General features: G+C 46.0%; 1 protein-coding gene and 1 non-coding gene across 3 annotated transcripts in view; both read left to right on the top strand.

The window, feature by feature from the left end:
* The window catches only part of REPS2 (RALBP1 associated Eps domain containing 2), a 252,371-nt gene that overhangs the window by 162,374 nt on the left and 73,347 nt on the right, over positions 1–16,650 (top strand). For both annotated transcript variants that reach the window (XM_056131290.1, XM_056131289.1), the window contains exons 9-11: positions 7,626–7,720; positions 13,527–13,596; positions 16,002–16,055. In XM_056131290.1, coding sequence (XP_055987265.1) covers positions 7,626–7,720; positions 13,527–13,596; positions 16,002–16,055 — 219 coding nt within the window. The remainder of the gene's footprint in view (positions 1–7,625; positions 7,721–13,526; positions 13,597–16,001; positions 16,056–16,650) is intronic.
* LOC130039450 (U1 spliceosomal RNA) lies at positions 6,901–7,059 on the top strand. The gene has a single exon (XR_008794876.1). It is a non-coding gene; the product is annotated as a U1 spliceosomal RNA (small nuclear RNA).

Below are 16,650 nucleotides of genomic sequence, written 5' to 3'. Positions count from 1 at the left end.
TTTTGTACATTAGTGTAGGCGTGTCCGACTCTCAATGGAAAAATGTGGCATTTGGGGGCTGGAGCTGTCTCAGGGACCCAAGTCCTGGCCTGGCAAGTGGCAGCGTCGTCTTCTTCCCCTTTTGCTGCCTGCCTGATGCCAATGCTGGCGCTTAGCTGCACAGTGACTCCTGGAGGCAGAGGCGGCGCACTGCCGCCCCCTGCAGGCGTCACAGTGAAAAATGCTAAAATATGCTAAAACAGCTAAAAAATCACTCCCAGCTATTATGTCACACCACTCCCTTCTCTCTCTTACCTACCCTCCGACCCACACACACTCGTGGTCGATTCCAGCTATTGGCCAGTCGTCCTGGCCCTTGTCTTCCCTGGCTTTGGATCATTCTGGACAAGAACTGAATGTTAAAAGTAGGTAAAGGGATCTACATGAGAACCTTTCGATATCTTTATTGCAAACTACAGGGCCCTAAAGGGGAGGGAGGGAAGGAAGGAGGGGGAAAGGGGGAGAGAGTGTGTGTGTGTGTGAGAGAGAGAGAGAGAGAGAGCAAGAGAGATTGCAAACCACACAGGGCCCTAAAGGGGAGGGAAAGAGTGGGAGAGAGAGGGAAAGAGAGAGAGGGAGGGAGGGAGGGAGGGAGGGAGGGAGGGGTGCCTGTTATAGAAGTAGGCTGGGGGTGGGAGGTCAAACAGACAGACAAACGCTGTCCTCCCGTTGTTCATCGATTTGCTCGAGCAGGCCCAGTAACGTCTCCATTGGAGACTTTGTTGTTACTGTGTCTGGCATATCGAATACATCACGGGGAGCTTGCCAGGCTTTGCTGTGTGGGCGAGATACTCTCGGTAGCTTGCCGGGCTCTCCGAGAGGGGCGGAGGAATGAAACCCGGCTCGGCCGGGCTGGCTGCGTGCAAGGCAAACGCCCTACCGCTGTGCTAGTGCTGGGGGTGTGGGGGTCATAGGAGAGAAATTGGGGACACTAATGGTGGGATGTGCACTGGTGGGAGAGATGGGTGTTGGAACACTGTAGGACTGAAACCTAGTTGTGAACAGCTTTCTCAGTGTGTATTTCACGGTGAATCAATTAAAAAAATGCCGGTGAGCTTCTCAGCCCTTGCCTGTGAGCATGCGTGCATGCACTGCCTCTCCCCAAGTTTGCAAATTTGGCATCCGAGTGCGGTTATGTGACCCATGCTCATCACTGCACGATGTCATCGATGATGGGAAAGTCGGGTTGCGGGGCGGGGGGGGGTTATCCAGGACAATTTTAATGTTTAAAAGTGTCACTAGAAAGTCAGGTCAGATGCTTACCTTCATGCGGCAGATCCAGGTACGCTTTTCAGTATCACAGCACCCCACACGGTCCCGCGAGCTCACTGGGAGTGATTCCTGAGTGCAGAGCCAGGAGTAAGTCCTCAGCACTGTCAGGTGTGGCCCTCAAATGAAACAAAACGGAAAGAGCTATTTCCTGTTAGGGAGTGTGGGGTGAGGCTCACACAGACCCTATCCAGCATATGGTGGGGACCAATGACAGGTGAACATATTTGGGGGAGAGCGAGTCATTCTGGGGTGTTCCCCCGAATGCCTCTGTAGAATATATGAAGGGGAAACTGCGGCTCATTTCAGCGTTGAGCGTTTGCTGATACCGCTACTTCCTGGCTCCAGAAACTGCCCTGCTCCCAGCCGGCTCGCCTTCTTTGTAGTTTGTCCTCGTGAGGGGGCCGCGGGAATTCACTTGCAATTAGACCGCGTGATGCAGTGCTATTTCTCTTTGGTTTGTTTCTCTCCACTCCCGATTCTTCCCTTTTCTCACTTTATTTCTCTGGAATGGGGCTGGAGTGATAGCACAGCGGTAGGGCGTTTGCCTTGCGCACAGCCAGCCCGGCCGAGCCGGGTTCGATTCCTCCACCCCTCTCGGAGAGCCTGGCAAGCTACTGAGAGTATTCAATATGCCAAACACAGTAACAAGAAGTCTCACAATGGAGACGTTTACTCGGCCTGCTCGAGCAAATCGATGAACAACGGGAGGACAGAGATTTCTCTGGAATGAGGCAAAGAAGTGACTGTTCCTGAGGCCATACTGGAGACTGTGGGGCTCTAGTGACTGAGTCGGGTCATTGAGGAATCCCTTTTTCTAAGAGAGGCAGTTCAGAAGGCTGTGCTGCTGCTGCTGGCGTTACTTAGCTGCTGTGACTGCCCTGACGCTTTTGTCTCGAGGGCCTGGGAGAGTTCTGGGCAACTTCTTCCATCTCCATTACCTTTTTGTCCTTGTTTTTGTTTTCTCTTTCTTTCTTTCTTTTTTTTTTTTTTTTTTTTTTTTTTTTTTGCTTTTTGGATCACACCCAGTGATGCACAAGGAGTTACTCCTGGCTCTGCACTCAGGAGTTACTCCTGGCGGTGCTCAGGGGACCCTCTGGGATGCTGGGAATCGAACCTGTGTTGGCCGCGTGCAAGGCAAATGCCATACCAGCTGTGCTGTCTCTCCAGCCCTTCCATTACCTTTTTGATTTGGGGGTTCTCTAGTAATGCTTATCATGTGTATGCCGTGAGGCCGAGGAACCGACACTAGGCTTCAGGACTCCTTGTTTGAGAAGTCCCAGTTTGAGGTGTCCCACTGTTTTGCGATGGTTTCAAAAGTCACCGACAACAGTTTCTACAGACTTGGAAGTCCCAAGTAAAATACGTGAAGAGAAAGTACCTGTTGTTTTCCTCTGGGCTGCAGGCTATTTGCCTTGCTGCAGGGGGGGCCTCGTGGGGGCCCGGGGAAACAGGCATCACGGCCAAGGGCAGCTCCTTCCCTTGAAGTGAAGCCCCCCCGCCCCGTTTCTGCCTGGTCTTTTTTTTTTTCTTTTTGAGTCACACCCGGCTATACTTAGTTAGGGATTACTCCTGGGTCTGCACTTAGGAATAACTCCTGGTGGTGCTTGGGGTATCATAATGGGATACTGGGGATCGAACCCAGGTTGGCCGCGTACAAGGCAAACGCCCTACCCGCTGTGCTATCACTCCGACCCCTCTAGGCCTGGTCTTTATGGAGAACATCAGCATGCGTTTATTCAGAAACAACTGAGGGAACCCGTCACACATCCTTCAATTAACCAAAAATTGCACATCATTTTCAGAGCTTGTGGGATTATGCTTAAATAATAATTATAGTTCTAAGCAAAAAACGTGAGAGACCTCATAAAACCTCATCAGCTCGATGCTGGTGCTGGTCTATTCCTCAGACCCTGAGGAAAGTTTAGCAGTTAGCTATTAAATGCTTCGTTATCCATGTTTATCTTTGTATATGGTTCACGAAAATGGCCAGAACTATCTAGGTCTTTTCTGTGCTTTTAGATTCTTTCTGTGCTTTTAGATTCGTTGCAAACCTAACCAAACCAAAACAAAAGAAATTAAACAAAGTGGTCCTGTTAATTAGGAGGCGTGGGTGCAGTTATGTGCCCCATTTGGTTTTGAAAAACTACTTAGCTTTTAATTCTGTCCCAGCATTTTCTTTCTCTTTTCTTTCTTTTATTTTTAATTTTATATGTTTATTTATTTTTGTTTCTGAGTCACACCCAGTTTATTTATTTATTTTTTTCCTTTTTGGGTCACACCTGGCATTGCACAGGGGTTACTCCTGGCTTTGCACTCAGGAATCACCCCTGGCGGTGCTCAGGGGACCATATGGGATGCCGGGGATCGAACCTAGGTCGGCCGCATGCAAGGCAAGCGCCCTACCTGCTGTGCTATTGCTCCGGCCCCTGTCCTAGCATTTTCTTAACCGATCCATGTTTAGTCTTTTCAAAATGTGAAATCCGGGACCAGAGCAATAATACGGCAGCTAAGGTGCTCACCATGCACGTGGCCGGCCTGAGTTTGGTCCTCTGTATCCCATAGAGCCCCTGAAACACTGCCAGGAGTGAGTCCTGAGCACAGAGCCAGGAGTAACCCCCGAGCATCAAGGGTGCAGGCTCCAAAACCAAACAAACAAAAAAAGAAATCCAATTTTTGGCAACACACTGGTGAAGAGTAGACCCAAATTTGGTTCCTGTCACCACATGTTCAAAACTATAAAGCTTGTTGTTGAGTAAAATAATGGAAGAATAATGATGGCAGGTACCATTTTATTTAATGGCAGAACTGCTGCTTTTTCCGACAGTGAAAATCAAAGGGCAGAGTCAGAAGGGAAAGATTGTCAGTGGCCTTTTGACACCTCTCCTGTCCAGGTGCCCCCGGGGGTTCTGGTAGAGACAGGCCGAGGCTCCCCGTATGGACCAGGGCCTTCTTCTCACCAGCACTGCCTTCAGGGTAGCTGCGAGCTGCAGCTGTGCCCTGAAACTGCCCACTCCCTGCCCTGTCCATCCTGCCTGGTAGGCATGTGGTAGACATCATGGCAAATAGTTCCCGAGAATACATTCTGGGGTTTTTTTTTTGTATTTTTGGTTTTTTGGGGTTTTTTTTGCATTTTGGGTCTCACCCGGCGATGCTCAGTGGTCACTCCTGGCTCTGCACTCAGGAATCACTCCTGGCAGTGCTCGGGGGACCCTACTATGGGATGCTGGGAGTCGAACCCGGGTCGGCCGTGTGCAAGGCAAACGCCCTACCCGCTGTGCTATGGTTCCAGCCCCGTGAGAATACATTCTGAATTCAGCTGGTGACTTTCCCTGACCCCTACATTCATTTCCGTGTCCCCCCTGGGGGCAGTGAGCCCCCATTTCAGAAGCCAGGAGTTGGGGGGGGGGTGATTGCCAGGGGAACTTAGTGCAGGATTGAAGTCCAGCTGTGACCATGGGGAGGACGGTCTGAGACGCATAGCACAGGCCGGGGCTGCGAGTGGGGAGCGTGAGGCAGGGCTCACGTGGCAACGCAGGGGAGCGGCTGGGGGTATTGTGGGTGTAGAGGGTTTTTAGCTTGCAGTGCAGAGGTTCAGCAGGGCTCCGGGCGAGGCTGGGAAGGAAGGCGTGGGCTAGGTGGTGGGCAGAGACATTGCTATATGCTCAGCTGGGCAGTGGAATAAACATCTATTGACTCTCTCAAATGCCCGCGCTGCTTGCTGAGCTGAGAGTGGGTTTTGAGGGGCAATGACAGAAACCGGAAGACCAGATTATGGCCTGTCAATGGCCAGTCATGTCAACGGCCTCAGGGAGGTCAGCCCTGGAAAGGTGACAGGGAGGTAGAGACATGGGGACCTGCTGGAGAAGACCCTTAGCTGGTGGTTGCCCAGCATGCCACTGTGAGAGGACCACTGTCACATCGTCCTACTCAGGGCACCAGCAAACTCAGTGAGAACTTCCGTTGGTTAAAAACTTGCGAGGATCCTCCTAGGATGGGAGAAGCATGCTGAAAGTAGACTATAGACCAAACATGATTGCCACTCAATGCCTCTTTTGCAAACCAGAACACCCAAAAGGAGAGAGAGAACAAAAGGGAATGCCCTGCCACAGAGGCAGGGTAGGATGGGGGATGGGGGTGGGAGGGATACTGGGACCCGTGGTGGTGGGAAATGGGCACTGGTGGAGGGATGGGTGTTTGATCATTGTACAATTGAAACCCAAGCACAAAATTTGTAAATCTACAACTGTACCTCATGGTGTTTCACTAATAAAAATTAAAAAAAAATGTAAATGATGGAGAATGGGCACTGGTGGAGGGACGGTTACTGGATCATTGTATAACTGAAACCCAAGCACAAAAATTTGTAAGTCTGCAACTGTACCTTATGGTGTTTCACTAATAAAAAACAAAAACAAACAAACAAAAAACTGCTCTGTGGCTGGGCCGAGAAGCACCTCAGCTGTGCTTTGGACCCAGGAAGCAGTGAGCTCACCAGGTCCACTCACAGGTGCACTCATAGGCTCCTGTTCCCTCACTGGGATCAGTGAAATTTAGACCAGAGTACGCCAACCTTTGGGGTATCTGCACTCACAGGCAAGTGCTCGCTGTTGCTTGGTGGCCAATGGCTGGCGCTTTATTGTGCAGGACGGCTGGCTTGTCCAACCCTGCAAGATGCCAGAGAGGCTGAGAGTGTGAGAAGGATGAAAATCAATACCAGTCCATTTTTTTTAAAAAAATTTTTTTCTTTGGTTTGGGGACCAAACCCAGTGGTGCTCAGGACTTACTCCTGGCTTTGCTCTCTGGGATTACTCCTGGCGGGTCTTGGGGACCATATGGGATGCTGGAGCTCAAACCAAAGTTGACCTTGTACAAGGCAAACACCTACCCACTGTACTATCACTTCCTCCCACCCCCCCCAATTGTATTTTAAAACATTCCTACATTCTTTCCTTCCTTCATTAGGTGCTGGGGATTGAACCTGAGACCTATCCACATGAAGTATGAGCTCTATCCCGGACCACATCTGTGGGCCCTGCCAGTTCATTTTTAACACTGAATGGAAACGTTTTTCTTCTTTTTTTCCTAAAGAAGCATTGCATTAGCACCTTGAATTTTTTATTGGCTGCTCTTGATTTGACTTGTGACTTCTGTTCCTTTTCAGAATATCGGCAGTTTTTCAAGTTGTTGAGATCTTTCTTTCTTAATTACACAGTAGCTAAATGGTGATACCAACTCTGCTTTTAAGAACTAGCATGGGTGTGAAGCAGTAGCTCGCCTGGCATGGCTTTTCTCACACCGATCCCATTCAGTTGCCCACCTAAAAGCCTTTCCCATTGTTAGGTGTTAGAAGACACCCGCCTGAGTGCCAGTGATAAATTAGCGGGATTTTAATTATTCCCGCTCCTCAAAAGAAATGAGCATCCCATGATATCTTCTTGGACACATATACTTATAAGATCTTGCCTCCTGCTAACAATCAGAGCTAAAAGGCACTAGCACCCGAGTGGATGTTGGTACCTTTGAGACTGTCACCATCGTCACCACCATTTACAAATGATGTCAGGAGAAGAATTCAAACTTAGGTGTGTGATACTCACCTGGCAGGGGAGATACCATGATCATGAAGCTGGTTTTCCCAGGGTGAGGCTTATCCATTGCACTCCGGATGTGCTGACCCGTGCGATTTCCTCAAATGTGGGAAACTCGACTGCAAAATTGGTGGTAGTGGGAGACAAAAAAAATCTCCCAAAACTTAAGTGTGATAGTGACAGCTAGTGTGAAGCACAACTCCATTATAGCACGCAATGCTAAAAGCCTAGGCTTTCCTGCAAAAGTGACTGCATTCTAATCACGGCGATTCCATTTCTGAACTCTGTCCAGCCATGAAGAAGTGGCTTAGTATCCCAGCTCCTCAGTTTCAGCAGGTGTGAAGTAGGGATAAGAGAAGTAGGGAGTTGTGTGTGTAAGGAACTTGAAATACTGCTTTGACATATTTTTTTTTTTTTTGCTTTTTCGGTTACACCCGGCGATGCACAGGGGTTACTCCTGGCTCTGCACTCAGGAGTTACTCCTGGCGGTGCTCAGGGGACCATATGGGATGCTGGGAATCGAACCCAGGTCGGCCGCGTGCAAGGCAAACGCCCTACCCGCTGTGTTATCTCTCCAGCCCCACTTTGATATAATTAGTGCTGTAACTCCAACACAAGCAGGAGGATTTTGTTGCTGTATTTACTCGGTATAGGAAAGCTGATAGGAATCAGTGACCAGTGTGGCTGTAGTAGATATTCTTATGTTATCTTTTTGTTTCTTTTCAGCCTTTCCAAAGCCCAAGTGGGAGTGTGGTTTATTTGATTCTTATTCTGAGTCCAAGCCAGCAAACCAACAACCCCGTGACTTGAATCGACTAGAGGTAAAACATTTTATTATATTAATGAGTAAAACCGTGTGTGAAATTTAGTCTGTTAGTTTAGTTTTAAAGCACAAACTCTAGAAAATCCATGTTTATAGTATGTATTTTCTTCATATTTGGTGCTCTGAGGCTCTACCTTTTAACTCTAGAACCTGATAAACACTATTTGGTAAGATAAGCTAGGTAGTCACTTGACCATCTAGAGGCGAAACTTAGGAAATAGCCAAAGATAGGAAAATGCTAGCCAACTTTGGTAGCCAAGATTTAATTTGGAAGTAAACATAGCAGAGTTTTCCTATGAGCCACTGAGCTATTAATTAATTAATTAATAAGATGCAATGAACCAGAGCCATTTTTAGGGCCCTCAATTCACATTCAACGCTGCCCTCTCTTTTTAGCTTTTGGCCCAAATGAAGGCTCAGTGGCCAGTTTTTTTAAAAGCAAGGTCAGAGAATTCAGAGAACTGCAGCCTTTGATGGAAGGTGGCTTGTGGTCCTTAAATAAGCATCAGTAAGAAGGAGCCCTTGGGCTTAGTGTTGAGAGTAACACTCTGACTGCCATTATTGCCATGTCGATGGCTACACTGGCAGTGTAGACCCCTGCTGTTCAAGCCTAAAACAAGTCTGGAAATTCTTAATAAGTGGAGGTTTGCTGATATTCTTGCTTGGAGTCTCTGATCCTTGTATTACCCTCGTCAGATGAGAGAAGTCAAAGGCAGGTCCAGGGCCATTTCTCTTATTTCTCCTGTTATTTCGCCTTTGTCATGGGGCATTGCAGGTGACGTCCCGTGCTCCTTTGATCAAGCAAGCCTGCTTCTGGTATCATGTCTTGTGACCTCTCTCTACTGTTCCTTTGATTCAGAGCTTCCATGCCACTTTATTCAGGAGACTTCTAGTCATGGGGAAAAGACGCAAGGAAAAACAATGAAAGGAGGAGTATTGATGGGCATTTACCGAGTTTGAGCATAAAGAAAGTTTACTGCATGCATTTGATGGAGAAAAGCAGATTTAGTAGGGAAGCCACTTTTCACCGCCGCAGTAAAATCTTGGGCTGGTGTTTTGCTCTGTTATGTTATGGGTCCCCTGATTCGAGAAAATCTTAAGTTTGACAGGCAGTTTACTGAAGCATGTCAAATTCTGATTCTTTTCAGATAAAGCAGATGCTTTATTCTAACTTACTATGGTATCAGACAATCCTGTCCTTCCAACAGAGGCAGATGATAGGATTTCAGAAATTACTGATTCATGTTGCTTTCCCATATGATTTCATTTATCATTCATCTAAAAGTATAGGAGAAAATACATACCTTGCTGTGAATTTTGTAAGAGCGTGTGTGTGCGTGCACACACATTCACACGTACCTCCACGCCTAACACACATGGCTAGGAGTTTTGGAAGCATGTTCGCACGCACGTGTGTACATGCGCGCACACACACATATACACACACACACACATGGCTATTTTTGAAGCATACACACTCCCCCCTCTGGCTATGAATTTTGGAAGCATGTGTGCATGCGCACACACACACACAGACACACACTCACACACACTCATGTCCTTAAGGGCATTATGTGTATTAGTCTTTATAGGTGTTGTGCATCTATAAATACTTTGCATACTTTAGTTGGCCTCTTGGGGGAAGCAGGGCAAAAGTACCTAGTCCATACTTTCCCCTTCCAAACAAACAAAAAGGTAAAACCAATAACAACAAAACTTTTCCCCAGTCAAGCTGATACCTCTCCGGACAGGTATAAGGAACAGAATTCAGGGGCAAGACTGAAGACTAATTGATGGGTTACCAATTCAGGAAGCTTAAGTTAGATTTTAATAGCCAGTGATGAAATCTTTCTTATTCGTCGGTTTTAGTCATCCTTCTTTCGAACAGCCTTTTGATCTCTCATGAATGCACGGAGTTAAAAGCGATTTTGGTAGCAGACTTGTGAGGGATGGGGGGAGGGGGGGACGGGGGGGTGGGACAGAGGTGCTTGTGCTGTGACTGAATTTGGAGCTAATTCAGTTCATGACCAGTACTTCTTTTTCTAAAGACAGCAGAGCTTCATTAACAAGTTTCTCTGTGGCCCCGGACTTACTTTTCATCAAGACTTAAAAGTTTCTCTTGTACAGAGACGGGAAATCCTTCTCTGTTGCCCGTGTGGGTCCAGCAGCATCCAGAAGCAGCCTCCTTGGGTTTCCATTTGCTTGGATTCGGGCGGAGTGTTTGATTCTTAAGATCGGGTCTCCACTCTGAGCCTAAGAGATGGGGAACTGCCTCAAAAGCTTCGCCTCCGATGACCTCTTGGATAGTGAGTCTCAGTCCAATCAATTGTCCTATGAGTCGATCCCAAGCCTGGACCAGGAGTTCCCTGTAGATCTGCCAGCAGCCCACCGGAGTTCGGCAGAAAATCCTTGGATCCAAGCAGAATTAGCTAGAATCCAGAGACTCAGGTGTGATCGGTGTCTTCCTATTGACACCTATGTGTTTAGCGAAGCAACAGCTCAAGGAAATCCCCAGGAGTGTGCTATCTGTCTGTCGGACTTTCTTGTTGGAGATCACATTCGCTGCCTGCCCTGCAAGCACTCCTTCCATATGGACTGCATAGGGCAATGGTTTGTGTTATCCTACACGTGTCCGTGCTGCAGGCTGCCCTGTCATGCTGTAGAGTAACCAGGTCAGGGAGCTAGTGCCGGGGCTCAGGCTGCAGTGGCTTGTCGGCAGCCGCTGTGGCAACAACCCCGATTCCATTCCCTGCCACCAGATACGGTCTCCTGAGCACTGCCAGGGGTCACTCCCGAGCCCCAGAGGCAGGAATCGCCCCCTGAATCCCTGTGTGGTGTAACCTCCCCCACCCCAGCCACCCAATGCTTTTCTCGAAGAAACTCTTGGCTTCGAAGTGAACCCAAACTTTCGTGAGGGGTGGGTGTCTCGGGCTCCTCCCGGGGTCACTCCAGGCTGGCCTGGAGGATAGATGGAGTGATGGGAATTGAATACGGGCTGCCTGCTGTATACTTGCTCTCCAAACCTACTTCTGCGTCTTTCATCTTCTGTCACGGAATCCAATGATGTCTCTTTTCAGAATGATTTCAGAATGAAGACATGATGCATAGGTTTTCTCAAAATTTCTGTACTGTGTAGATACTGAGACAAGGTACTTGATACTGTAGAAGATGAAGGGTCAAATAGAAATCTATATCTCTGTAAAGTCTTGTGCAGTCCTGTGCAGGTACTTCAATGTATAATTACATCTTATGATTCATGAAGTGTGTGTGTAAAATGCTACGGCTGTTGTATCTCCTTTCTTTTAAGCTAAGGAAAAAGATAAGTGGCTGTTTCTCCTAATTGAAATAATTTTCTTTTCTCTTTTTCCTGTTCATAATTGTAATTGGCTTTCGGGTTAATAAAATTATGTTTTAAATATGCTGAACTAAAATATTAACTAGTTTAGTTGAACTAAATATTGAACTAAAATATTGAAGCATTTAAATATGCTGAACCAAAAATTATGTTTCGAATATGCTGAACTAAAATAAAAGTGAAGTGTGTATGAAAAAAAAAAAGAATTAAAGGTTATAATTTCTGGCATACTCTCTTTAACAGTGTCTGTAACACTTAGGTGACTGGTTTTCTTTCTCTTTCCCAAAAGTCTGAGATATAATTCACATACTACACTCATCTAAAGTGTACGGTTCATTAGTTTTTAGTATATGAGTAACTTTCACTACAGTCCAATTTTTATATTTTGTTCTTCTGGTCATACCTGGATGTTCTCAGGGAGCTTACTCCTGGTGCAGTGCTCAGGGATCACTCTGGCATGCCTCAGGGAAATGTAGGGGTGCCAGGGGTTGAACCTGGGTTGGCCACATGCAAGGCAAGTGCCCTGCCCACTGTACTATTTCTTTGGCCCTTACCGTCTGGTTTTAAAACATTTTTATGAACCTCCAAAGAAAGTCTCTACGTGTTATTTCATTCTTCTGTCCTGTCATTCTCTGGTAACCACTGAATCTGTTTCCTGTCTCAGAATCTGCCCATTCGGGACATTTCATATAAACAGAACCATACATTATGTAGTTTTCTGTGAGTGCTTTCTTTTACTTAGTATACTGTTTTGAAAGTTCATCCACATTGTAAGATGTGTTAGCGCTCTATTTTTCTTTATTCCATTATGTGAATCTGCTACTGTTTGTTCATCCATTCTTCTCTTGGTGAGCATATCGGTTGTTTTCACCATTAGACTCTTGGGGGGAAAAATGCTGCTATGAACCTTCATGTGTAGGGATTTTGTTTCTGTTTTTGCCACACCCAGTGTTGCTCAGGGCTTACTCCTGGCTCTGCGCTCAGGGATCACTCCTGACAGGGCCCAGGGCACCATGTGGAGCTCAGAGATTGAATCTGGGTTGGCTGTGTGCAAGACAAACACCTCACCTGCTGCACTGTCGCTCTGGCCTCTCATGTACAAGTTTTTATGTGAACATATGTTTTCAGTTCTCTTGGATAGATACCTGGGAGCAACGTTGTTGGATTATATTTTAACTTGTGTTTAACTTTGTGAGCAGCTATCAAGATGCTTTCCAACTAGTCAGGGGCTGGGGCAATAGTACAGCGGGTTGGGTGCTTGCCTTGTATGCAGCCAACCTCGGTTTGGTACCTGGCACCGTATACGCTTCCTTAAACTCCACCGGAAGTGATCCTTGAGCACAGACCCAGGAGTAAACCCTGAGCACCACCGGGTGTGGCCCAGTACTCAACAACCAACCAACCAATCAACCAAGCAAACAAAACAACTCTTTTCAAAGCAGCTGTACCTTTTAATATTTGTCCACCGTGTATGAGGGTTCCAAGGTTCCAACTTCCTGACGTTCTTATACACTCTCGCTATTTTTCAACCTTATTTTAGCAAGCTTCGTTGGAGTGAAGTAATTTCTCATTTCTAAACTTGTTTTTAATTTACTTTTGGTTTTGGGGTCACACACTGTGGAGCTCAGGGCATACTCCCAGCTTCTCGCCCAGGGGTCACTACTGGTGGAGCTCGGGGGACCATATGGGGTGTCAAGGATCAAACCCTGGTCAGCCATGTGCAAGGCAAGTGTCCTACCCTCTGTACTATCACTCTGGCCCTTTTTTCCAGAATTTTTACACAATAGATATTTGTATATGAGTATATATTATTCATTCATTATTGTTAGAGGTCTTGGATTCCATGCTAAATAAGAACTTTTAAGAAATACATTTATAGTAAGTAGAATTTTAAACAGTTTTAAACTAATAAATGTTTGATGAATGTGTAGATTTCATTTTCTTAATATAGGGGTCCAGCTTAAGTAAATTAAGATAGAATTTTGTTGGGTCCATCATTGAAATGTCTTATTCCTGAAGGAGGATATTTGAATCAGAATTGAACACCTCTGCCTACTAGCTTCTGGCAGAGACCCACATGATGGGGCCTCTTGTGTCGGTCTCACGGCTTATGGAGGATTGCATGAAGTACAGGTTTGTTCCTGACTGACAATGCAAATGCTATATGATTCTCTAGCTGAACCCCATGCTGGATTCAGATTTCATATACTGTCTGCCCATATGCCTCAGTGAGAATCATGATTTTTATCATCTGTGTATTTAACTGTTTCCAATACAGATGCACTTTTATACCTCATCAGGAATCGGAAAAAGGTAAAAGTATATGAAATGTCAGGATTTTCTGAAGGTAGAAGTATTGGCAAGAGATACAGCTTTTAAAATATTTTTATCATATGTTTCCAACATTGCTTCTTTTCCAACCCATGTAAATTTACTTTTCTTTTCGAAGAAGACATCTGTTAAAGACATGGCTGATTTTCCTGTCTCTACCCAAGATAAGACTGTGGATGACAAGCAAGGTAGGAGAAGACTCGGTCTTATTCCTTTAGGAACATTCGGTTTCTTTACTTCTTTTTGAATGGCTGGGTTCTAGAATATAAGAAGACAGTTGTTGGCACATGAACGTTCGAATAGATGTCGATCTGTAGCATGAACATACATACATACGTATATATATATATATATATATATATATATAGCATGATGGATTAATGAATCCCACCTCTTGTCACAAAACTATAATTCATAAGGTGACAGAGTGTGAGTCTTGGAAGTTGCCATCCCATTGGCCCACACTGATAGCAGCCAAACCGAGTGCTGAGCCAACGGAGTGCTTAGTTCCTTGTGTTGGCAGAAGGTGACTCCAGAACAACATTCTGAGTACATGTTTGGACACAGATCTAATCCACGAGGAAATGTTCTTGGGAGTTTTATTGTCAGCGACTTTGGGAGCGTAGGGATGTGGTACAGAACATCATAACAACAATTTGCCTATCTTGTCGGGGTGGACAAGAAGTGGCACAGCACATGTCCCCTGGTGTCACTGCTGCCTAGCTCGGAGTTGGGTTCACCCGGGAGTATCCTGAAGAGCAGCCCAAACCCTCCAAGCCTTCTCCCCAACATGCAGAGACTCTCAGCTGCCACTTCCTCATAGACCATTTTCTTTAGTTCTCACAAAACTGTGCAGAGGTTGGTATGTTTCATCACCTGGTGTTCGAGAAGAGAGAAGCAAAAACCCGGCTGTGTGAACATTTTGCTTAGTAGGAAAAGACCTCCCAGAAGAAGAAGAAGAGTTAGTTTTTAAATCTCAGGCCGGTATTCCTTCTGTTGTGTGATACGTGATTTCCTGCCCATGAGTGAGAAGCTTATCTAGAGGGAATAAACCCCACTGCAATGATTAGGTGTGACGGTGAAGGCCTGCCATTGCTGCAGTGGTCGAGGCAGGAGTTAAGCATGAAAATGAAGTTTTCTGTTAGGATACAGCAGTCATATTTGCTGAGGGAAGGCAGGCACAAGTGAGCCGATCCTGCTCTTAACTCCTGTGGGCAGACCGGCTGAATTCTGTGTCTCATTCCCAGGGACGTTGATGTCCCTCACCTGGCCATCAGCAGTGCTGGCGGGAGATTCCTGTGAGCTTCCTGGCACTATGGATTTGTTCTCTGGAAAGTTCAGAACACTGCTTTGTTCTCCAGGGAATGTTTCCATACTTAAAGCGATCTTCATTATTTTTGAAAATGGTGTAGCAACTTGAAGAGGTTTGGAAGAGCCTTTAAAAAAGAAAGGAAAACCAGGCTGGAGTGATAGTACAGCAGGTAGGACATTTGCCTTGTGTGTGACCGACCTGGGTTCAATTCCCAGCATCCTGTATGTTTCCCTGAGCACCGCCAGGAGTAATTCCTGAGTGTGGAGCCAGGAGTAACCCCTCTGCATTGCCGGATGTGACCCAAAAAGCAAAACAACAACAACAACAACAAAAGATAAGTAAAATCTGTTAAAAAAAACCCAGAAAGCTAGAAATTGAACTTCCATACTATCCAGCAATACCACTTCTGGGAATGTACCCCGGGGGGCCCAAAATCACACGACAGGAATGCCACCTGCATGTCCATGTTCATTACAATACTACTCACAATAGTCAGGATCTGGAAACAACCCATGTGCCCGAGAACGGACGACTGGTTAAAGAAACTATGGTGCATCTACACAATGGAATACTTTGCAGCTGTTAGGGAGTATGAAATCATGAAATTCTCTTCCAAATGGATGGACTTGGAGAGTATCATGCTGAATGAAATGAGTCGGAGGGAGAGGAACATAGAATGATTGCAGTCACTTGTGGGATGTAAATAAACATAATATGAAACTAATACCAAAGGCAGTTGAAACAAGGGCCAGGAGGATTGGTCCACATTTGGAAGCCTGCTTTTAGGGCTGTGGGAGAGGGAAGTTGAGATAGAGAAGTGACCACTATGACAAAGATAGTTGGAAGTCGTCCTGAGTAAGAACTGCATGCTGAAAGGGGGTAAAGGAACAAACAGGATAACCTCTCGGTATGTAGATGGCAAACCATAATGCCCAAAAGTAGAGGAAGTGGGGCAAGTTGGGGAGAGGAATGTGCCTGCATAGAGGCAGGCTGGGATGTGAGTGGCGGGAGGGAAACTGGGCTCATTGGTGGTGGGAAATGCACACTGGATGGGTGTTGGAATATTGTATGACAGAAACCGGTCATGAATAGCTTTGTAACTGTCTCTCACAGGGACTCAATGAAAACTAAGTTTAAAAGGAAAAACAAAAAAAAAAAAAAGAAAATCAGTTATGACTAGGGATTCTTTGTTTCTAATGAAATGTATCTCTGAAATTAAAAAATATATCGTGTTTTTTATTTCCCTTTCTCTTTTGTTCTTTAAAAACAAAACTCTGCTAGCTTTGAAAAGCACTACAGATGAGGCCAAACCAAAAGACATGCCCAAGGAGTCAGGTAGGAGAAATACGTGTATATACATATATGTATACATGCATACATATATAAATTTGTTGTTGTTGTGTGGCGCATACCTGTGCTGCTCAGGGCTCACTTCTGGTGGGGCTCAGGGCAGAATCATGGGTACCAGGGATCGAACCCAGGTTGGCTGTGTGCAAGCCAGTTGCCCCACCTGCTGTTCTGTTGCTCTCGCCCCTAAATGTATTTTTATATATTATTATGTAAATCTTTCTAGGGCTAGAGCGATAGCACAGTGGTAGTGCGTTTGCCTTGCGTGCAGCCAGCCCGGCCGAGTCGAGTTCAATTCCTATGCCCCTCTTGGAGAGGGAGAGCCCGGCAAGCTACTGAGAGTATCTCGCCTGCACGGCAAAGCCTGGCAAGCTACCCGTGACTTATGCCAAACACAGTAACAACAAGTCTCAAAATGGAGACGTTACTGAGCCCGCTCGAGCAAATCGATGAACAACGGGAGGACAGTGACAGTGGCAGTGAAATCTTTCTAAATATCTAAGAATTGTAGTGAGTAGAATATTAAAAATATATCTGTGCTTGTGTGTATGTTTCTCTCTCAGTATTTGTATTGTGTTTCATT

The sequence above is a fragment of the Sorex fumeus genome, unplaced genomic scaffold (genome assembly GCF_029834395.1).
Source record: "Sorex fumeus unplaced genomic scaffold, SorFum_2.1 ptg000086l, whole genome shotgun sequence".
NCBI lineage: Eukaryota > Metazoa > Chordata > Mammalia > Eulipotyphla > Soricidae > Sorex > Sorex fumeus.
The sequence above is the reverse complement of the archived record's forward strand: the minus strand, read 5'-3'. Positions and strand labels throughout refer to the sequence as shown.